Source organism: Copadichromis virginalis, linkage group LG18, assembly GCF_057382275.1.
Source record: "Copadichromis virginalis isolate Kocher_CV1m ecotype Utaka linkage group LG18, C_Virginalis_male_GT1.1, whole genome shotgun sequence".
NCBI lineage: Eukaryota > Metazoa > Chordata > Actinopteri > Cichliformes > Cichlidae > Copadichromis > Copadichromis virginalis.
In genome coordinates this window covers 15,663,564-15,687,055 of record NC_140635.1, presented here as the reverse complement: position 1 = coordinate 15,687,055, position 23,492 = coordinate 15,663,564, and the positions used below count along the sequence as shown (strand labels likewise).

At 39.4% G+C, this 23,492-nt stretch overlaps 1 protein-coding gene across 1 annotated transcript in view; it reads left to right on the top strand.

Annotated features, from left to right (window-relative positions):
* The first annotated feature begins 327 nt into the window (after positions 1-327).
* Positions 328-23,492, top strand: part of ghrhra (growth hormone releasing hormone receptor a) — a 48,130-nt gene continuing 24,965 nt past the window's right edge. The window contains exons 1-3 of the mRNA XM_085439440.1: positions 328-501; positions 1,311-1,419; positions 22,906-23,013. Coding sequence (XP_085295566.1) covers positions 394-501; positions 1,311-1,419; positions 22,906-23,013 — 325 coding nt within the window. The 5' untranslated portion in view covers positions 328-393. The remainder of the gene's footprint in view (positions 502-1,310; positions 1,420-22,905; positions 23,014-23,492) is intronic.

Below are 23,492 nucleotides of genomic sequence, written 5' to 3'. Positions count from 1 at the left end.
CTGACTGTTAGCATCTTAGTCATAAATATTTACAAAATATAAAAATATGACTTGAAAATAGGCCATTGGCTGTTTCTTTGTCTTCTTCTTCTTTTTTAAAATTTATTTTTAATATCTCGTACCCCCACTCCCATGTCTCTGAATGGCGATATTCATTCATCTGCACACAGCAAGAGAGAGAGAGAGAGAGAGAGAGAGAGAGAGAGAGAGAGAGAGAGAGAGAGAGAGAGAGAGAAGCTTTCCTCTCCCTCAAGTTTCCAGCTGGCAGGGAGAAATAGGTTGACAGAGTACATGCTCGCACCGAGGCTATAAAGAAGAAGTCAGGCTTGAAGAGGCGGAAAAAAAGAACAAATAAACCTGGATTTGCGGTCTCATCGGCATCCGGTGAGGGATATGAAGAAGACAGATAAGAACATGGAAATGAACTGTAAGGGTTTGAAAGGACGACAGGGGAAATTTGTTGTCCTCATCTTTTATCTCCAGATGTTGTTCAGCCCCGTGGTGAGTGGCATTTTGATTCTTTTATTTATGCGCACTCGCCGCAGAATCTTCCTGTCTGCCAAGGTGCCGTTATCCATGAAGTGATTAAAAGCTGCTCAAAGTGAAACAAAGTCCCTTTGGTGTGAGCTTTTAACACGCAAAAACGCTTTTAATTAGAAAACGATCTTCTCAATTACGCCCTAATGACATCTTTACTTTAATACCCCTTTTCACATTGTCCTCTGCCTTCTTTCTCGCTCTCTCTCCGGGGCGTGCATCAGACCTGAACGGCAAATGTCCTCATTAAGCTGGAGGCGCTAATTAGCGACCGGCATCCATCAACCTGCGTCTTTATCAATCAAAGAGCAAATCAGCAGGGAAAACGTGTGTGTGTGTGTGTGTGTGTGTGTGTGGGGGGGGGGGGGGGGGGTGGCCGGGGGGGGGGATACAGAGATGTGGGGGTGGCCGGGGGGGATACAGAGATGTTGTCATACAGATCGGGGAATGAATTCGCAAAAACGGGACCTGTTCTTTAGTATGATTCAAATTCTGGCTCAAAATGTCAACTTGAATTAACTTGTAAACATCAGGGAAGTCACGCGTAAATGTCGTTTTTCTTTTCTAGAGTGCAGGCTCGTTATCTTCTCTAAAACTATGTCTGTTGTTGATGTTTGTTTAATAAACTGCATTTCACTTCCAAGTCGCTCCCCCCCCCCACAAATGCTGCACCGTTTGGCACCATAACTCCATCAGGCTCCGAGCGAAAGAAAGTCAGCTTGTTCACATGTGTCTGCTTTCCTGCAGATAACTTAGTTGGATCTTATTTTCAGGCCGAAGCAATTCATCCGGACTGCGCCATCATCTCCCAGCACCTGAGGGCTCGTGAGATATGTAGCCAGACGAGGAGGAGCGAGGCGCAAAACCAAACCGACCACAGCGGTGGGTTCGCGCGCGCGTGTGTGTGAGTGTGTGAGGCTTTCTGTTTCTGCAAACACGCAAACATTTCAAGAGATAAGCAAGAAACGTTGGCGCACTGGGAGAGGATTTTAATAGACTGGAATGTAGGCTGAACTAAAAAAAGGAGTTTTGAGATGGGCTGGGGAGTGAAAGGTACAACAAAACGCGTTTTTACGCTCACAGAGGAACACAGTGCAGGTTAAAGCTTCCGCTATTTGCAGTTTGGTTGGATGTCTTCTTCTTTGTGCTGTGATATTTGCGTCCTTGTGAGAGGCAATTTGCTTTCAACACGGAACACACACACACAAAAAAAAAGAAAGAAAGAAAGAAAGAAAATATGCTTGGTATAAACTGAATATGTACCAATCAAGTATTTTTCATTTGACCAGATTCCATTAAATTGAATATTTTACATCGTACTTACGTAACAAAATTACGTGGAAAGTTAGTGAGCATTTTTGAACATAAGCATATTTTTGAGTGAAATCTATCCAAGCACGGCATGCAGGATGCATATCATAAAGACCAAACATATAAAAAGAACCATACCGGTGAAAACATTTGGAGCTTTCATCAATGAGCAATGAGCAAGTAAACCACTTGAATTAACTGAAAATTATGTTTACATAAGACATTTAAATTTTCTATTTTTTTTAAACCTGCATTTCTTTTATAACAGATTAGAGTCACAGCTTTGACTGGTTTCCTTTCTTTAAATGACTCGTTTTGACAAACCAGTGACAGAAAATGTACCAGCGACCACCACAGCAACTATACAGTGTAACCTCTGAGGAGAGACCATGGTTTTGAAAAGATCAGCTGATTAACCCAATTTTACTTTTAACCTTATCAACCATCCATTTAAGCTTCTGTAGATGCTTTCTTTCTGACAACGATCACAGTAATAGGTGGTAAAAGTTCATATGTCTAATGGAATAGAAATAGCAACAGAAAGGACTGTACGCATTTAAAGTGACAAAACAGACAAAACAATATAGAATACGCCTCTGTGATTAAAATCAAATTATAATATAGGATAAAAAACACAATACATTTAAAATAGTGACAAATTAATTTACTTGTATTGTCTGTACAGCTTTCAGGTACATTTTGTGCTCCTTGCTCATTCTACTGCATTAGAATGCAAGAACATCTTTAGTTTTTACACCACCACTTAATATGATATTCCTACTTTTACTTATGTAAATGTTACTGTTTGTCATGTGATAGTATATTAAGAAGAAGTACATCATAGTAACATACCCATTAAAACTATAGTCTGTTTATTTGTAGTAGTTCAGCTGTGTTAAATTGAACTTTTTTTAAAAGGCTGAAAATGCCAGTAACACTGGAAAATTGTGTTGGTGCACTACTTTATCTCCATAATGACCTTTTTCTCACTCTTGTCACCTTTACTTCCTCCTGGTGAGGCCTCACCTGCTCATTCTTCCAATGTGACTCACTCATTATTATTATTTATTTATTTTTTAAAATGAATGAACTTCCATCTCCCCGTGCACTTTAATGTCTCCATAGCAGACATTTCATCAGATACTACCCTAATACAACAACAACTTAAAAGTTCCCTTCTGTGAGAGTGATGAACTTTAACATTTCCAAACTAATTTGATCTTAATTAATAGTGAAGTGGCACAACACATCGGTGCAAAGTTGTCATCTGCTGCTCATTACTGAGACAAATGTCTTTTGATAAAATGTGTGTTTGTGCTCCATTTGCATAATAGCAACTGTGCAGATGACATGTGTTATCATGCAGAGATAGAACCCAAAGAGAAATGCAGATCACTCCTAGTGGTAAAGGGCCCAAACAGATGTTACATGAGCTGTACCAGTTTGAAATGTGATGCCATTAGCTACAAATTTGAAAGTGATGGTTTGATTCAATCTAATGCCTGTTAACACTTATTTGTATTGACAGTTTAATTTGTTGGTTGCAAAGAAGTGCTCTGTGCATCACAGTGTATCGCCTGAAGTCCTGCAGCAGTCTGAACCTATAATAGGGTCACTTGATCCACCCAAGTATAGGTTTCATCACATAGGAAAGTGTCTGTCTTCTAAATCCAAATTGGGAGCTGGTTGCACAGGAGATGGGCGTGATAGCTGAAGGTTCTGCCTCCCATTTTACTTTCAGAAACTCTAGAAATCACAAGTACGCCAACAATCTGAGAGTGAAGTGCTATAGTGTCATAATGTGGTATGAGGTCTTTAAGATCTGATAGGGCCTGATTAGTTCAGACTCTGCATGTGAGGAAAAGCATTTGAAATTCAATTCTGGCTTTTACAGGGAGCCAATGAAGAAATATTAATATGGGAAAAACATAAGCAAAGTTGGTTGTGGCTCAGGCCTTAGAGCAGGCCATCTACTAATCCCTGGCTGCTCCAGTCTGCATGTCAGATATCACTGGGTAAGATGTCAAATTTCTCTACGATGCCCCGGCTTCATTCAGATATAGCTGAATATCGTCTGCATAGCAAGGAAAATATATGCAGTGTTTTCTAATAATATTGCCCTATGGAAGCATGTATGATGTAAAGGATACTGGTCCCGGCACAGATCGCTATGATATTTTGTCCAGAGTGCCCATTTACATGCTCTCATCTGTTTTAGTCTACATAGAAAGATAAGTCCTTCAAGTTTGCAGACCTTTAAAATCTTTAAAAAATACTGTTGATTACTATGGAATTTACATTTTAACAATACTCTAACTTTCTGTCCCATCATCAGGGGGAAAATGTATATTTGTCCAAACATCTGTAAAAGTAATAATATCTTCACAGTTAATAAATAAGAGCTTTCTAATGTACCGCTTGTCATTGTGAGTATGTTAGCATGCTGATGCAACAAGAGTATACTCAAAGGTTAATGGGGTAGGCAGGTGCACTTTTAATGCTGTTGGAAATGATAGGATCAAGGACCATGCCGTCATCTAAAATACAATACTTATGTAATTTCCGTTGCTGCGTTACTTTTATCTTCTGAAGCATCATCAATGTTTGAGGGTTCATTTTGTCCATGTTTTCGTCATTCTTCTCCCCTGTGGAGGTCCTTTGGAACATTGGGGGAAATCTGCTACACAGCAACCGATTTCTGTAATCATATTAAGTTTTTTGGGTTATGCAGCAATATAATGTATTATTTATTTGCATAAATGACACATTGAAAGAGAAAACAATTAAATACCCTCCTTTCTTTCTGGACACTTGCACAACAATCAGGTGATTTTGGTTCGTGTGAAGGGAGGAGGAAAATGGCAAAACATTTACATATTTTGTGGAGTGGTGATATGAAGATTACTTTTATTTTTGTTGCACATAAGGACAAGAGGGGAATTTGTGACCAGGGTAAAACAAATACATTATACTGCTAATCCAGCATTGGCTATGTGCAAGCATCTGCACAGACAGCATGCTAAAACCAAGCCAGTTAAAGAAGCCAGAGTGATGTTAAGGCTGAGTGAATGCTTAACATCCAGCAGCATCTTCAACAGGTAACAAAGGCATCAAATGCACTGGAAAGAAGAGGAATGAAAGTCAGTAGAAGCAAGTGTGAGAGTGAGAGGGAGACAGGCGTAACAGTGAAACTGTAAGAAACAGAGGTAATAATGGTAGGTTAGTTTAAATACACAGGGTGGAGATTGTGCAGGCGGGGTGGAGTAAGGCGGAGTGATTTGTTAAAAAAGAAGGATATCAGCAAGAGTGTAAAAGGAAGGTTTACAAGATCGTCGTGAGGCTTGCTATGATTTGGAGATGTTGGCACTGACAAAAAGACAGGAAGCCAAGCTGAAGATGTTAAGGTTTTCATTCTGAATGACTAAAATGGACAGAATTAGAAATGTGTACATCTGAGGGACAGTGGACTGATTAAGATAGACAGGCAAGGCCAAGATGGTTTAAACATGCACAGAGAAGAGATGGTGGATATACTGGACAAAGGATTTTAAGGATGGAGCTGCCAGAAAGGGAGTTAAAGAGGAAAACCACAGAGAAGTTTCATTGATGTAGTGAAGGAAAACGTGGAGGGTTGGTGTGACAGAAAAAGATGCTGGGGATAGGGTGAGATGGAGGCAGATTATCCACTGTGGCGACTCCTAAAGAGAGCAGTTGAAAGAAAAAGAAGATATCTTCAAATGCTGTAGCAAGGGCATCAAATATATGTCAGTCTTTTATGCATCTCTAAGTCAGCAGAACAGAGGATCTCTCAAAAGAATTCATTCAAGTGACACCAAGTTAGCTGCATCATCTGGCTGTCTAGCAGTCCTCATTAATTCCTTATTATTATCCTTATTATTTCTTTTTTCAAAGCTTGCCAGCCATTAAATGAGTTGCTTGTGAGATTGAAATGACAAATATGATTTTACCAAAAAACTATGTAAACAAATACACATGAGATCAATCCCTTTCTGTATTGATCCAGCCGCTGGATTGGAGTGACTGTAGCTCAGGAGGTACAGCAGGTCATCTACTGATTGCAAGGTTGGTGGTTAGATTCCTGGCTCCCCCAGTCTGCATGCCAAATACTAACCCCCACTTGCTCTCCGATGCATGAATGCGTATGAATGTATGTTAGTTAGGAAGCACTGACAAAGCATAGACAACAGTGCTTGTGTGTATGAGTGAATGTTGCGCTTTGAGTACTCCAGGAGAGTAGAAAAACGTTATATAAGAATCAGTCCATTTACCATTCCTTTCTCTCAGAAATGAACTGATTGTTTGCAACTGATGATGCTTTTACTGAATTTCAGTTTCAGAATACTTAACAATGAACCTTCTGCACATTTTGAATCTTTGATAAAAATATTGCTGAAGATGATCTAATATTGAACATATCAGTATAATTACAAAGTAAACACAGAAAACTCTGATGTGGGATTAGTAGGGATGGAAATTTAGTGATTCAAATGTCATTATCGACATCACTTACCGATTTGATTCTTTATTGATTCTGATTGATTCTTATGTACTGCAAGGAGAAATAACTACTCATTACTACTCATTACATTACATTTGCATTTCTCTGTAAAATGACCTGAAATGCATCATCTCCTAATTTAACAATTTGAACCATTTAACAATAAAAACCTAAAGTCTTCAAGTTGTCACACACAAATCCATATCCCATTGAATACACGGTGGCCAGAGTGATTCTACTTTTTGAAACATGAACAGGTAGAAATGCGGGCTACAGCCAAGCTTCAGTTTGCTACCTGCTGAAGTTTAGGGTCTGGCTGTTGGGCTGGGTTAGGCATTCACTTAGCTTTAACATTATTCTGGGTTACTGGCTAGCTTAGCATTAGCATGCTGTCTGTGCAGATGCTTACAAAGAGACAAAGTTGTGTTAGCAACATAATGCAGCTGTTATTGTCCTGGATGCAGTTTTCCGTTTAACATTTCGCTCTTGTTTTATAGTGCAATGAAATATAAATAAAATGTCCATATCCACGCTGCATCACCAATTCCCTCCCCCACACACTAAGTGAAATCAGCTGATTGTAGCACAAGTGCAGTTGGAACCAATGAACAGGATGAGCAGGCAAGCAGAATAACAATTCCAAGGAAATGAACTACTGGGAACCAGTTCTCTATAAGATTCCCATCCCCAGGAATTAGAACTTTTGCCACTGCCACGGCATCCTACTTACCCAACCACACTCAGACTTACGGCAAGCATTGTTATATGTCACCCAGAAAAAAATGTGTGTTCAATCAATAGATTAATTTTCAAGTCGCTTTAAAAAGCAGTCTCATAACAATGAATACACTCATTGTCATGGTAAACTGTGTGGCTGGCAGGATGAAGGACCCAAATGCAGAACTTGTACACGTAAAAGTAAACTTAAAATGGCAGCTTTATTTGCTGGGAAAAATAATCAAACCCAAACTAAGAACTAAACACTGGGAAGCTAGAAAACTAAGACAAAGAGTAAACACACAGCAAAGAGGGCACAACGCAACAGACAGAGGAAAACACAGGGCTTCAATACACAAGAAGGTAATGAGGGAACGAAACACAGGAGGAGAGCACAGCTGGGAATAATCACACATAATGAGACAAACAGGAAGCAAAACTAAATATACTGCACATGGGATAAGGACTATCAAAATAAAACAGGAAGCATGACAAATATGTGAATGCAGACAAGACACTTTAACAGTATGACTGGGGGAATGAAAACAGAGACAGGACTAGAAACTGAGACATGGAGACATGAGTGACCAGGGGAACAGAGGGAACTAGAAACACTGAGACAAGAGTAACTAAACGTGGAACACAGGTAAGACACAGAAACCAACCGACCCAGGACCATGATACTCATGTTTTCTAAAATACCATATCTGGGGCCAAAGTACTTGTTCTTCATAAATATACTCCAGTATGTCCTGCTCTAGAAGTAGTAAGTCAAAAGTTTCTATTGCAAAATATGATCATGTGATCATAATCAACCATATGTGTACAGTCATCCAAAAAAGACAAAGACACAAACAAATAAACAAACCAAAAAACATCTGTTTGCACAATAAACATTAACATTAATAACACTGAGAAGTCAGTTCAATTCATGCTGTATAATAAATGAAGATGTTATCGAGTTGCTGCCTCAGTGCTGCTCGGGAAACGCTCATTTGTGTCCAAAGTTACTTCATACGTCACTGTTAATCCTAAATGGGGTGACATTCATGGCTAAGTGTATAATACTCTGGAGATGTCTGTTAATCAAAGCCTAAGAATAGATCCCTGCTCAGTGTGGGTTAAAACCCTTTGATCTGAAAGGAAATGTTTAAAATAAATCATCAACCTCTCGACATTTCAGTTAATTGTAAACTCTAGCAGTTTATAGAACTCCAGAAGCACTGGGGAATAAAACATTTCAGCTTCTGAGATGATTGTTTGCAATTCCCCCTGCAGTTGAACACAAAGATGTCAGAAACAGTATAAGTTTCCATAATTTGGGGTTTTGGCTGCACTCGCTCTGGCTTTTGTTACATGAATGAATGAGGACAAATGCAAAAATCCTTAACATAGATCACATAATTGTGCCTCTTTCATTGACACCTCTAATCTCAGGCTCAGTGTCTGTATGACTCAAGCTCAGAGATCTAAGTTTAAGCACTTCCAAGCGGGAACTCTCTTATGGGAATTATTATTGCACCACTTGAGAGACAGCAAAAGTTTAATTTGAAGTTGGAAGCAACACAACATGTATGAGGAACACAAAACAGCTTGAGGTAAACAACTTAATATAAAACTTGGTGCATATACACTTCAAAGGACCTGTTAAAAAGGCCTGTGGGAACAAATATGGAACAGAATGAAGAGTCTGCAGTCTTCTGACAGTCCTGTGAGAAACATGGACAGGACAGGATTGTAAGTTGTAAGCTGCAGCTAACGGCAGTGTCATGCTTAAACTAACTTGTATAACACACTGTCAGAGCTTGCTGAAAATCAAAAGGTTTTCATACTGTTCCAAATGGCCACACTTAACGGCAGTGAAAAGTGAGCTGTCATAGAGAGTGACGATCCATTTATCCATCCTGGGTCTGCATTTAGGAAGTGCCCAGGAAGCATCCCAGTCAAATGCCTCCTTTGACCTTAAAGTACTAAAACTCTCCAACCCAGAGTAGGCAATCTACCCTTTTACAGCCGAAAAAAGGGTAGATTTTCTCACCCAGGAGCATGTTAAATATAAAGATTGTTTTTAATACTTAGATGAAAATCTTTGTGACTGTTTCTATTGTAGATCCAGCACAAAGTACTATATTTCCTCTACCAGGCTTTTGGCTGAGTCAGAACAAAGCGCAGAGCCCTGCACACTTCAGATTTCATCCTGCTACTTCTATCAGCATTCACATCATCACTAAACACTATGATCCAGCTCAATGCATACCCATGATATAATATCACATCCACATATTTGACATTAATGTTGGATGCTTCAGCTGTTTATGATCTTCTCCATACTTTTCTCTTCCCATTATTTTGTTAGAAGATTTTTTTTCAGATCCGTGCAGGCTCTTTCAGATAGTTTCTGTCAGAATCTAATCTGGCCCTCCTGGCCCTCTCTGTTTCTTTTTATAAAGGTGTCCCTTGATTGTACACTTGAGAGTGTTCTTGACTTGGTTAGAGGTTTTGAAGTTGTTTTTCTTAACCATGGAAATAAGCCATCATTCACTTTAGTTGTCTTCTTTGGTCTTTCGGGGCTTTTGAAGTTGTTGGGCTGGTCAGTGCATTAAATCCTTTCAAGAATGAACCAGATTGTTGATTTGGCCGCTCCTAAATTTGTTCCTGATTAGTTTATTTTGTTTTTTCAGTCTAATGGTCAATTGCACCAACATGTCTTTGGGCCTCCTATTTCAAAGTACACTGAAAATCTGTACAACACAAAGTCAACACTTCAGATATCATGTCTTCAATAATCATGAAATTCCATGAGGGAACAGGCACCATCTGGCCATGGAACTGCTTGTCAGTTAATTGTTGCACTTATTTTGAGCCTCTGAAAATGGGGGACTGTGTGTAAAAATGATTGAAATTCCTAAACAGTTAATGCAAAAATCTTTAAATCTGTTGAATTAAGTCCTGCAGTCTGCACTTCAACCACATGTTGGTTGTTTGGTTTCAAATCCATTGTGGTGGTTTACAGAGAAATTATGGAGCTAACTGTAAATGGTGAACCACTGACTTTTTAAGTAAAATGGATTAAAAAATTTTTTTACACTACATGGTCAAAAGTAGTGGGCAAACCTACACATTGCACCTACAGGAGCAATTCAGCCTTCAAAACCCATGAAATGAAGCTCCCAGTGCACAGGTTTTGTCCTGATGTTAATACCAGCGGATGTTTGGAGCTCTGCAGTCGAGTCAGCAAAGCATTGGGGAGTTTTACTACTCTGCAGCTCAGCACTTGGCCAACCCAGCATTTACCTCTACTTGGTTTGTCACTTTTGCTTTTCTAAACATTTCCACTTTGCAATAATATCCCTTACAGTTAGTTGATTATAGAAAATCTAAGTCAGAGGTCATTTCACAATCTGGCTTTTCTATTCACTTTTCCTGTTACAGTATCACACTCAAATTGATAAGCTCTTTAGAATGTGGTAATGGGACGAAAAACACCAGAATTAGAAAATTAAGAGGTGTGGTCCAATACTTTTATCTGATATAGTGCGTTTATACCGAAACAATCCACATCTGTCACCTTAAGACAAAAGGTTGATTCTGTTCATCTGGACGTAGCGTTTTCAGTGGGAGAAACGTTTTGTCACTCATCCAAGTGACTTCTTCAGTCTTAGCCTGGGTTTCCCCAATCTTATAAACAGTACATTTGCACAATGACTGAAACTAGCACCAGTGAATGAACAATCGGCTGAGAGGTCAGTTTCTTGATCATTAACATGCAAATTGTTATGACCATTGATCAATGGCCATGAGTACCATTTACAAAGAGTTGTGGAATGCCTGCAATTACACCATTGTAAGATGGCGAAAGATGTACCCTTAGGCTTCCTGCTCAATTCCAAGGTGGTCTTTCTCTTTTAATCTAAGACACTTCATATTGCAAAACTATGCAAATTAGTGGTGTAGAAGTACAGAGTGGTTAAAAATAAAGTAAATTTGTACTTACATACATAAATATTTGAGTAGATTCATGCATTTCATTACTAAATTGCTATAATGTAGTATTGGCAGTGGGTGCACTTCAAAGCATCCACATCTGTTTTTTCCTGTGTATAGTAAGCCCACGTGCTGTCACTGTGTCAGGATATGCCAGTGTCCTAATTCACACTGTCATCGTGCACCAAGTCTTTAGAAAAGCAGCAATTTTAGCACATTTGGTTCCCATTTTGGCATCCTCTCACCTTTACAGCTTCATAGAGCTTCTATATGGAGCTTTCAATACGTACAGGTACAACCAACGGCATACAGTGCACTCTAATATTAGATATGTCTGACTTTTAATGAATTTACCTGCCGCTTTATATTGTAGTAAGTTGATTTAAATTCAACTCTACAAGCTGCCAGATCATTTTTGCTCTGCACCTGAAATTCAATAATTAAATCAGGTCTCCCTTCAGCTATTCTCTTTTTGACTGTCAACAATGCTGCAGCTGAGAAAACAGATAGGACTCCGGTTTGGGTTTGTTCGTTCTCTGCCATGAAACTGAATTATTTTGTAACTGTTCTCTTTGTTCTGTAAGGATTAGACCTCTCTGATGACAATCCTCCCACATACAGTGTGCTTAAGAAGACGTTTCCCTCTCACCAGATTTAAATTTGAGGATCCAGTTTTGTCTATAATCAGTGAGAAATATCTGCAATCTTGGAGAATGCATTTTCCTAATCCTTGATGACAGTTTAGTCCTTGTATAAATCTTTTATTTCGAGCTTAACCCCAGCAGGTAGTTAACTGCAAGCTTGTACCCACTATGTAACCATTGTTTTTACTCAGAACTTTACTTTAATCGCCTTATCCACAGTAGATCTTACCCCCCTCACAACAAGATGCTCTTGACAGGGAGTGGTTTGAAAAGCATTGTTTCTCAGGCTGTGATTAATTCTGGCTTAGTGTGGATGGAAAGCCATGAGAGAGGAGAAGAGGCTCTTTTATAATTAGCTGGTTTAGCGGAGACATAACAAGCTTTTTTTTTTAATCTAATTTTTTTGCTGCACATATTTGTCTTTAATGAGATTAATTATGGTTATTTTGCTTTTAAGTATTACAAAAAGCATGCAAAGGGATCCAAAAGAAGATTGTGGTACAGACGAGAACAGTTTATCACCAGGTTTGCGGTTTAATTACATTTAATTAGGGTTGCCCAGAGATTGTGGGTTGCAGAAGGTAAGTGTGAGTGAGTGATCAAAGGTATGCTGAATTAGCTGAGCATGAACTGGCTGAAAGAGGGAGTTGCAGGATGAGGTTAACTATGCAGCTCACTGAGCGGTGCAGAGCTGGGCAGGAAAGTTTTCATATGGCCTACTATATAGTTGTAGTGCAAAGGGAAAACAGCTGCCAAGGGCAAGGGGAGATGTACACAGGGCGCCAGTCCACCACAGAGGTGTTTCATATGTTCTAGTTCAAAATTAAGGACCGAGGTTTCTCCTCTCACTGTTGACTAGGACAGTGTCCACCATACCAACAAGCAGCTAGAAGTGGTGGCAGGGACTAACTTCTGTATAGATTAAATTAACTAAAGCAGAGGTGCAGAATTACATCTAAGCTTTATTAAGGCATTTGCATTTTTCTAAACAGAGAGGGGACCAAAAATGTGGCTGTACAAGAAAAGTACGGATATCAGAATTATCCAGTGGACATCAAGTGTTCAGTGTCTGCATACAATTTTCAAGACAATCCATGCAGTAGGTTTTGAGTTATTTCATCCCAAAGAAAGACTGACACTTCTAGTCATAATGGAGCCAACAGATGAAGACATGAACTGTAAAACATGCATCGTCTGTGTGTTTGGTTGTGACCTGCTGTGTTAAAACAACCCCACAATTCATAGCGCCAACCCATGAGATACCAACTCATTGAACAAACACTGAGTGAGATGATAGATGATTTGAAGCATCCCTCCACACAATCCCCTTTGTCATTTCTGAATCCTCGACTTCAGGAACATCAGACCGAGTCAGCCTGACAGCCACACAGTCCAACCATCCAGGGGTCTCTGCGAATGCACCCCTGTTTCACTATCGCTTCCCAGGGTTACGACGGGTTGCGGATTATCTGATTAGATGAGTGCAGTTGGTTTTGTGGGACAGAAAAACATTATCATAATGGATTAGACATGGTGGCTTTATACAGATGAAGTGAGGCACAGAGAGAAAATGGGAATTTCACTCTGACAGAGTCACTGCTCTGTCTCACATAAATGTCAGCAGCCACTACACTGCTTAAAAATCACCTGCAGGGCTCATGACTGAGTGCTGAGCTGTTTAATCTACTATATAATGAAGATTATATCAGCCTTTATTTATATATATAGATATATATCTTTATATCTCTCTCTCTCTATATATATATATATATCGCTCTCTCTCTCTCTCTCTCTCTCTCTCTCTCTCTCTATATATATATATATATATATATAGAGAGAGAGAGATCAAGGCTGCACTCCTTGATCTGAGTGCAGCCTTTGACACCATCTCTCATCCCATTTTTCTTAGCAGATTAGCTTCTATTGGTCTCTCTCATACTCCACTAGCCTGGTTTAAATCATACCTGTCTGACCGCACTCAGTTCATTCAATTAAAATCCTTCACTTCTCAGCCTTCTCCTCTATCTACTGGGGTGCCCCAGGGATCTGTCCTCGGGCCCCTTCTTTTCATCATTTACCTTCTTCCACTCGGACATATTTTTCGTAAATATAATATTCAGTTCCACTGCTATGCCGATGACACCCAGCTTTACCTCTCTACCAAACCCGATTCTACTCTTCCTCCATCCTCCCTTATCCTCTGCTTAGCTGAACTCAATTCCTGGTTCTCCTCCAACTTCCTTAAACTCAACAGCAATAAATCAGAACTTCTCCTGGTCGGCACTAAACGACTGCTATCCAGAATTAACAATTTCTCTCTCACCATCAATAACTCACTGGTCCCTATCTCTCCCTCTGTGAAAAGCTTGGGTGTCATTCTTGATAGCACATTATCCTTTAATTCACATATCAATAATGTCACACGTGCAGCATATTTCCAACTCCGTAATATCAATCGCCTCCGCCCTTTCCTCACTCCTCATGCCACTGCCATTCTCGTCCATAACCTTGTTATCTCTCGAATTGACTACTGTAACTCACTATTATTTGGCCTTACACAAAAATCTATTAACAAGCTCCAACGTGTCCAGAACTCTGCTGCCCGTATTATTACTAGAACTTCCTCTACCCACCACATCTCCCCAATCCTGAAGCAGCTTCACTGGCTCCCGGTTAAATTTCGCATCCATTTTAAAATAATCCTCTATACATTTAAGGCTATTCATTCTCTCTCTCCACCATACCTCTCCGATTTAGTACAGATGAACTTCCCATCCTGGTGCCTCAGATCCTCATCTTCTCTTTCTCTCTCTGTTCCTTCCGCTCGTCTGATTACAATGGGGGGGCAGGGCTTTTAGTTGCTCTGCCCCTCGACTTTGGAATTCCTTACCCCCCGACCTCAGAAATATTAGTTCATTCCCTCTTTTTAAGTCCACCCTCAAAACTCATCTGTTTAAAATTGGTTATGTTTAAACCTCTGTATGCTCTAACTTTTATCTGTTATTCTTATTATTGTGTATATTTCCAGTTTCTGTGTTTTTATCTGTTGTACAGTGTCCTTGGGAGCTTTGAAAGGCGCTATTTTTAAATAAAATGTAATATATATATATATATATATATATATATATATATATATATATATATATATATATATGTATATGTATATATATATATATATATATATATATATATATATATATATATATATATATATATATATATAGAGAGAGAGAGAGATATCTATATATATAAATAAATAAGGGCTGATGCAATAAAGGCTCTCAGCTACCCTATCTTCTGTTTGCAAACCAGCTCCTTCCTCCAGTGTCTGCTTTTGGGTCCACTCTAACAATCACACCGGCGCACCCCGCCATGACACTCTCAGCCTTCCTTTCTCTGTATCTTCATTCAAATTGGCAGACGTCCTGACAATGAACAGTAAGAGACAAAGGACTTAAATACACACATGAGGTGATCAGGGGAAGTGGAGACACATGAGAAAAACAGCTGACCAGGATAAACATAATGATGGACAGGAAATGTAAAGAGGAAGATTGAGAGGAAGGGAGGAAAATAGGTAAGGAACAAGATAGGGACAGAATAAATGGGGGTAGAAAGGCAGTGAGGAAGATAGGGAAGAAGACTGAGAGGGAAGTAGATGGAAGAAAATTAAGGGAAAGAGGATGGAGAGAGATAGGGTTGAACAGGGAGGGAGATAGGTAGGAAGACATCAAGTGAAGAACTGTAGAAAAAGATGACGGGGGAAGGGAAGGAAAGAGGGGACAGGGAGGGAGGGAGATAAGAAGAAGCGAGAAAGGAAGGTTGAGAAGAATGAGAAAGCTAGGGGGTCAAGGATGAAGGAAATCTTTGTCCTTAAACGGCAATTTGTTGTACAGTCAGCAGAAATCACACAACCATCAAGCAAAATGCAATAAATATACACAATTCTTTTAAAAATGAGCAACATTAACATTAAGAACACAATGAGTAGATAAAGAAGAAGATGGAGGGAGTGAGGGATGAAGGGACATATGGAGGAGGACAGGGAGGAAGAAGGGGGGGAGATAAGGCAGGAGGGAGAAAAAGGATGTTGATAGTCTAGTCAACAGGATAATTTGTAATGCTTCTTTAATGAGCATAATAATTTTCAGTTCTGCTCTTGTAATAGGTAAAAATATGTTTCTATTGATACATAATAACCTTTAGAAACAAGCGATTGTTTCTGTACGTGTAGAAATCTCATTAGCTTCATCGGTTTCTCTACATACATCTTTGCTGCCCTTTGTCCCTTTTACATAATTCAGTAGCTTTCTATCATACACTGGTTTCTTTTTTCTCAACTGTTCTCTGATGTAATCCCACAGGCTGCCTTACTGTTTCTGCCTGCTTGTTACCTGAAATCACAAAGGTGGGAAAAATAAGGAAAAGTTTACTTGGAGATAAATTATCTGAATTTCAGGAGTGTGACCACGCCTCTGAACACGCCCCTTCCGGTTCTCATCTATATATGACCACTCAGTTCTACAAGCTGTTCTTTCTCGTTTTCATGCCCCACCCTCCGTTTTTCAGTTCTTTCACTTCTCATTAGTACATGGGGATCTGCCAGGCCCGGGAGCTGCCGCAAGTCCCCTCAGAGGACTTCCCCGAACTGCAGCTCAATTCATGTTTAAGCCATTCGCCTTTATCTACTAAAAAATGCTAAAATGGGGACGCGGGCCCAGCTAGAGAAATATTTTAAATGGATTAAACTGTCAGGAACCAAGGTTTACACTCACAGATGGGACCCAAAGGCAAACTCAATACAAAATTCACGGGAACTATGTACAGATTTATTTCTTTAACATAAATGTCCAGGAACAACCAAGGGAACGAGAATATAACTCAAGCTGAGGAAACCGGGAACTGAAATGCCCTGGGAAGCCGTGATCGGGATCGTGGGAAGATGCAACAGAAAGGGGAAACAATTACTTGGGTGCAGGAGAACGGAGAGTCAAAACTAAAGAAGAATTAGAATGCTGCGGCTTATAATCAGAGTCAGACCGTGGGGCTCGGAGGGGAGAGTGTCCGTGGGAAAATCCTAGCAGGGAAAGACGGAGACCGAGGGAGTTCTCTTGCACGCAGAACAGGCAGGAGGGCGTAATATTAACACAGGTAACAAAATGCCTGAAAAACTCAGAGCTTAGGAGACCCAAGTTATTACCAAGAGTGACTAACGGACTGGGGTGGATCAGCCGTCCACGCTGGGTGAAATAGCCCTGCTGCCTGGGATGGAATACAGGTGTGATGCTGATGGTCCAACCCGAGGGCGTGGCCACTGAGGCAACACGAACACTCCCCAGATACTGCTCCCACGGACCATGACATAAACTACTAGACTAGAGTCTTATTTTACCTTTTTAAATGACCTGATTTTGGATCATCTTTTTGTTTTTTACCGTGTTTTTAAATGGGTCCCGCCCATGGACACTAACAAAAACAAACAGGCACAAAACAAACCCTGATGGAGTCATCCAGGGAGAACTGAGAGACTCTGGGAACAAACTAAGAATAAACTAATCAGCAGTTTGTAAACTGGTGCTAGGGCAGATTTTAATAATAAACACATCTTTAAAATTGTCAGTTTTCATCAGGTTCTCACATTAATTGCAATTACCACAACAACAACTTCCAATTTTCTGGTTTGGAGCAGAAAGAGGCCCCCAGACTAGTTTGTCCTTGATTGTTGCCGTGCGTCTGAAGCGGATTCCTGGGAGTTCAGTAAAAATCTCTCATAAAGTATTATTACTCTCAGCAGTTTCCCTTTTTTTCTTTCTAATCTTTTTGATGCTGTAGCATGCGGCAAAGTAAGGTCTATGAGCTTGCTCTTGCTTTTCTGTCTCTGTAAGAGACAGAAAACCAAAACACCTCTCTTCCTAACCCTAATAATCTAATGTTGTTATCTACTGACCTTCTAGTGATTCAGAATTGGTCTAAAACATTCAGAATGTCCCAGGGACTTATTCTAATCATATCTTATGTGTGTGTAAGCATGTTTGCATTTAGCCCTCCGCACTCAAGGCATTTCTTACACTTTATCAGTCCGGACAGTCACGCCGAACGAAGCTTCTGACCTTCAAAAGGCCGAGTGCCAACTCGTTATAAGCACATTTGCAAGGTGTGTCTGTAAATTATTGAAACCCCTCTTTTTAACAAAAGACAAAAAATTAACAAATCTTCTAAACGCTATTCAGTTCGTTTCAATGAGTAATGATTAAACATGAAAATGATAGTTTATGCTTTTTCACTGATTCTCTAAAAGGTCCGTCTTCTCGGACCGCTATTAGCTTAAGCTTTACCATTCCTAAATTATTAAAGACACAAATGAAGTTATAAAATGTTCAAATAATCATGGTTTGATGTTAAAGCTCAACCTTCCCCCCCTTTTTTGACACATTCCAATGTGTCAAATCAACGGAGCTAGAACATTCAAAAAAAAAAAAAGTTAGGCAGCTACAAAGTTTCCCAGACTCTTAAGGTGATCCGCGTGTAACGTTCTGACTCAGGTATTTAATATTTTAATAAATCTCGTTTAATTAACTGCCACTATTTAAACTAACCTTAAAGACATAATTTAAGAAAAGATCACAAAGAATAACATGATATCAGTGTTTTGTAAGCGCGTGCGGCCTTCTATGCTCGAAGCCTTTCCCCTCAATAGATCAGTCAGACATCGCGCTGGCTGTAACTATTCACCCTTATTAACTTGAGCACAACTCTACAATGAGCAACAAGTTGCAATATGTATAAAAATGATCATGGTTACACCTGCAATGAAAAATTATATCATTATCCTAACACCTGTAAATAAAAGATTCATCAGAGGTTATAACAATCACAGGAACACAGATGTTAGTATAAGGTCAAAAGCTTCAATAAATGATCATCGATGCAATGCTTGTTGCATGATTCTCATACCATAATAATGCTGACATTGAAAATAACAGTATAACACCCCCTTTTGTCCCGTTTCACTTGACACCTAAATGTTTATAAATGCCTCTTTAATTCTTGATTTTATTTCCCCCTTTTCTCCCCTTACTGACCACAGCAGGGGGATCTTAGTTTTGAATCAGCCATGAATCCAGCTCACCTGATTCATCAGTGAGCTCCACCATCACTGGCGTCTGACAGGGTGGCGCTGCATACTCTTCCTTTAATGTCACTATTTTCAACCTGTTAATTAGAGTGTTTAAACCTGAAGTCGACTACGTCCACAACAAGTCAATACAGCTGTAAATGTGGCCAATTATCAATCTATTACCAATCAATAACAACAGATAACTTCTATTTTATGCATGCTTTTAATCAACCACTCACCCAGAGGATCTCCAATCCCAGCAAGTTCCTTCTCCTCCTTTAATGAGTCTGTCCTCCTTCCATGCCCTGGTAACCAGTCCATCCAGAGCCATATGATCTCAAATATACATACGACAAGCCAAACCACACCTTGGTCACACCAACCCCCTTTCCACCCCCAAGATGTCCAATGCCATCCTAGTATGGACTGTCAAAAGTGGCTTTAACGCTGACTGTTCTGACAATCCATTTTATAACGTTCCTGGTCAGATTTGCCAATCTCTGCACCAGAGTTTTAAACGTTTCGCCATTTTCATTAGGTTTTATTTTTTATTTAGTTTCGACTCCAGATTTTCAATTTTTTGCCAGTTGTAATTAGTTTTTACCAATTCTTTGCTAGTTTAGTCTAGTTTTTATTTCCTGAAAATCCTTAGTTTCAATTTAGTTCTATTTATGTTTTGCAAAAGTTAAGTGTAACAAAATCTCAGTTCCATCATATCAGTCATGCTCTTCTGCTTATCCTTGGGTGTTGAGACTAATAACTATTAACTCTTGCTGCACCGAGTGTACCTAATTTTGGTTGAAGTCAATTGATAACCTTTTGAAGGCGATTGTTTCACACCTTTATTTAGATGTCCCAGTCCTGTTATCTCGGGATACATCACGCTGCCTTATCTGGGGTTAGCTATTTTCTTGGGATGCGAGTTAAGTGGGTGAGCTCTTCAACGAGGGGGAGCGTGCTCCCCCTGATGAGGTCTTCTAGGTAAGCTAGGTTAACCTTCTTGTGTGAGCTTTTCAAGTGCACTTTTAAGGTTTGTGGGATTTTTTTTTTGTTTTTTATAAATGTCCCTCAATTTGATCAATTTGCTTCTCTCGAGTTATAAAACTTTGTTATGAGCCAGTGTGAACACCTGAGATTTATATCTGTGCGAAATGCTGCTCATAGACTGGATTCTGGAGTCCTGATCAGAATGTCTCAGTCTCACATCCTAAAAGAGATTTTCTCAATGAGAAGGTAATGAAAACTGTCTGCATGTTACATGGGGTTTCGGATAGTCCTATTTCTGATGATTTAGGTTTGCAGGCATCCTTCGTTGTCCTCTGAAATCCATCCAAAAAGTTAATGGCCTGTAGGTAATAATCCAAGCTGAACTTCAGATTTTCATTCAGGGTTTTTCTGTGCTTGACAAATACAAACATATCATCGTTGTGTCTTCTGCACCGCACAGTTTTTTGTTTGGAAAATGTTAAGTTTCTGCCATTTTCCTAATAACAGATATGTATAGTAGATGGAAAACATGCATCCATAGCTGTCATCTTTTCCTGACTTAGTTTGTCCTGAAAAGGTATTATTTTGAAGAACCCACTCACAAGTGGACATAAGGTCAATCCGTCTGCGCCTCAAATGGTATCTTAAGGCCATCGGACCTACATCATGTGCTATATTACTTTTTATATATCTAGGTTATCATAAAGTGCAATTCTAGGAAAGAACATGAAACCCCAAACTGAACAAGCTCACTGAAATGAGTCACCAGATTTGAGAAAGTAGAGCAACTTGGAGATTTGGCAATAAAAAATTATATCTTAAGTGACTTACTGCTTATTTTCTCACATACAGCCTCTGGTATACTTTTCCCTTTTTCAGTCACCAGTTAAGAAAGTATTTATTACATAAAGGGTCACAAATACAATCAAATGAATGGCAGCACTAGGACAAAATTTGCCTCACCAACATCCTGCCGAGTGCAGAGCAGTAATCTCCATTTCAGATGCAGGGGGGCTGTGTTTATGTTTTACTCAGAAATCACTCTAGCCTCCGAAACTGTTTTATGTTCCTCGAAGTTTATGGTGCCTGAGGATTTGATACTTTTTTCCTTTTTTTCAGAGAAGAGATTTCCTGCTTAAAATGTATTTGACATTTATTTTGATCTCACCTCAGCCTTTGGGGTAAATGAAGAAAAATATCTGCTTACATTGCCTTTTTAATTCATCACTGCTGTTGACATTTATCTGAGATTACTGCAGATATTTGGTGCAGTACACGCTCCGTTTATCAGCACAATTAAAATTGATCAGACAAGCTACTCCATCCAATCATCCACTTTCTCCTGTCAAATCTGTCAACTCAGTGAAAAATGAATTAGTCCGTTAAACCGAGTAATCCGCGGTTTATATAGAATGTAGTTGATGAAAAAAAAAGTGAAAGCTTTTAATGTGGGCCAATCACAGCTACAAGACTGTGGACGGGACTTGTCAGCTGGTGTTATGCATCACTTTGGATTTATTAGGTCAGGATTAATATAAATACCCAATTTTAATTATACGAGAGTGAATACGTGACTTGGCAATCAGGTCACCTGAATGTACTGTGTTTGCACATGAAGGCCTGAGGTTTAAATGCGTCTGCTCCGTTCTTCATAAATAAAACAGCAGGATGTATGTCACGCTGCAGGGAACTCTTCATAGCATTGCTGGAGTTCAGGGCTTTTTGAGATGTACTCAGTCTTTCATAAACATGCGAGATGCTGAGGCTGTTGACGGACGACTGAAAAGCATTAGATCTCATTTTTCCTTCGTGGTGCACATAAAGACACCAGATAATGTTGGTACTTTAACAGAGATAATACAAACACTGATGTAGCATATAGCGTAATATCTACATAGCTTATTGGAGCTCAGATTCTTTTTCCAAATGTAAATATATTATTTACATATCTAGTATTTCTACTGTATTTCTCAAAAAAATGTTTTTAAATGATTATTTCTTTTACTTATCTATTTTATATGTGGATTGTTCTGTTTGACATCTGTTGTTGACAGTAAAGCATACATTTCATTGTACAGGGAAACATGTTTCTCTGCTGTGCATATGACAATGACTTTGAAACATAATGATTGTGATTGATGGCGAGGGGATCATCACAGTAATTGCAAATCATCCTGAATGGCACAAAAATGTCTGAAACAAACTGTAATGTCAGTTTAATAGTTGTGGAGGTATTTGTGATCAAATGCGGCAATGGGGACTAAACACACAAACATACACACACTCACACACACTATCAGAAAACACGAGAAGGTTTTCAGACTCAAAACAAAGTTTGCTTCCTGTTTCACAGTCTGAGCCCTGAAGACGAGGGAGAATGGAATAGTGATTCGTTGCTATTTTTCCAGATTGGTGTGACAGATTGGCAGAGCTAATCAGCTGAAGCTAATTAATTAAAAGTCCAGCATTGAAAATATACTCAAGTAACATTCAGAATAGTCGTGTTTTAATAGTTAAGTTATACAAATCTCAAGCCACATATCATTTAAGATTAGACTTAAAACTTTTCTTTTTTCATAAAACTTTATAAACTTGATAAAACTGCCCCTCCCTGAGGCTGGTTCTGCTGGTTTCTTCCTGTTAAAAGGGAGTTTTTCCTTCCCATTGACGCTTGTGCTTGTTCATAAGGGGCTGACTGATTGTTGGGATCTTCACCTTGCAAAATAAGCAAGGCTGCACCTATTTCCCATTTGTAAACATATGAGGGGTAGCTTAAGACTTTTGAACAGTACTGTACATTTTGTAAAAATTGCAATTGGGAAAGCCACTAAGTAAAGCTGTAAATGTTTGCATAAATTTAGTGAATTTAACCTGTTCTAATTACCTATGAAGTTTAAAATATAAGTACAAACTTTTAGGATGCGGTTTGTGGAAGTAGAGTTATTCTAACTAAAGCTTGACAAAAGAGATGTTCAGCTTTGCAGCTGGATTTTGCACTAAATCTTGAGCACCTGAATGTCTATACTGTCAGCATTGTGACAGTGTTATTAATAACTTTCTGCTGCTTCTCCCTCTGTCTCTGTTTGCAGGATGTAAAACAGAATGGGATGAGATCGGGTGCTGGCTGCGAGCTGAGGTTGGGCAGGTGGTCAATTTGTCCTGCTCTGAAGTCTTCCAGCATTTCTCCAGCAATCAAGGTTGGTTCCTGCACCAGCCTCAGTGAACACAGAAAAGCACAGATCCTCATAGCCAAATCATCTGATCACCAGCATTGTTAAAATAATATAATGTAAAAATCCGATTCTTGGATGCTGTGCTGTCGCACCAGTATTAGCTTTAGCTCTGCTGGATAATCAGCAGAGCTAAAGCAGGCTGGAGTCAATGCTGGAGAATCATAGCATGTATTCATGTATGTTTGTTGGCAAGAATACACACACACACACACACACACACACACACACGCGCGCACGCACACACACACACACACACACACACACACACACACACACACACACACACACACACACACACACACATATAATATGCTCTAGGATGTTTTTGGCAGAAGTGGATTGAAATCTTGTCTGCAGGGTTCATTCATCACAATTTGACATCCTTTTCGGCTGCTGTCTCCTCAAAGAAAGTCCTTGTGACACCATGAGAAATAAATTCTTTC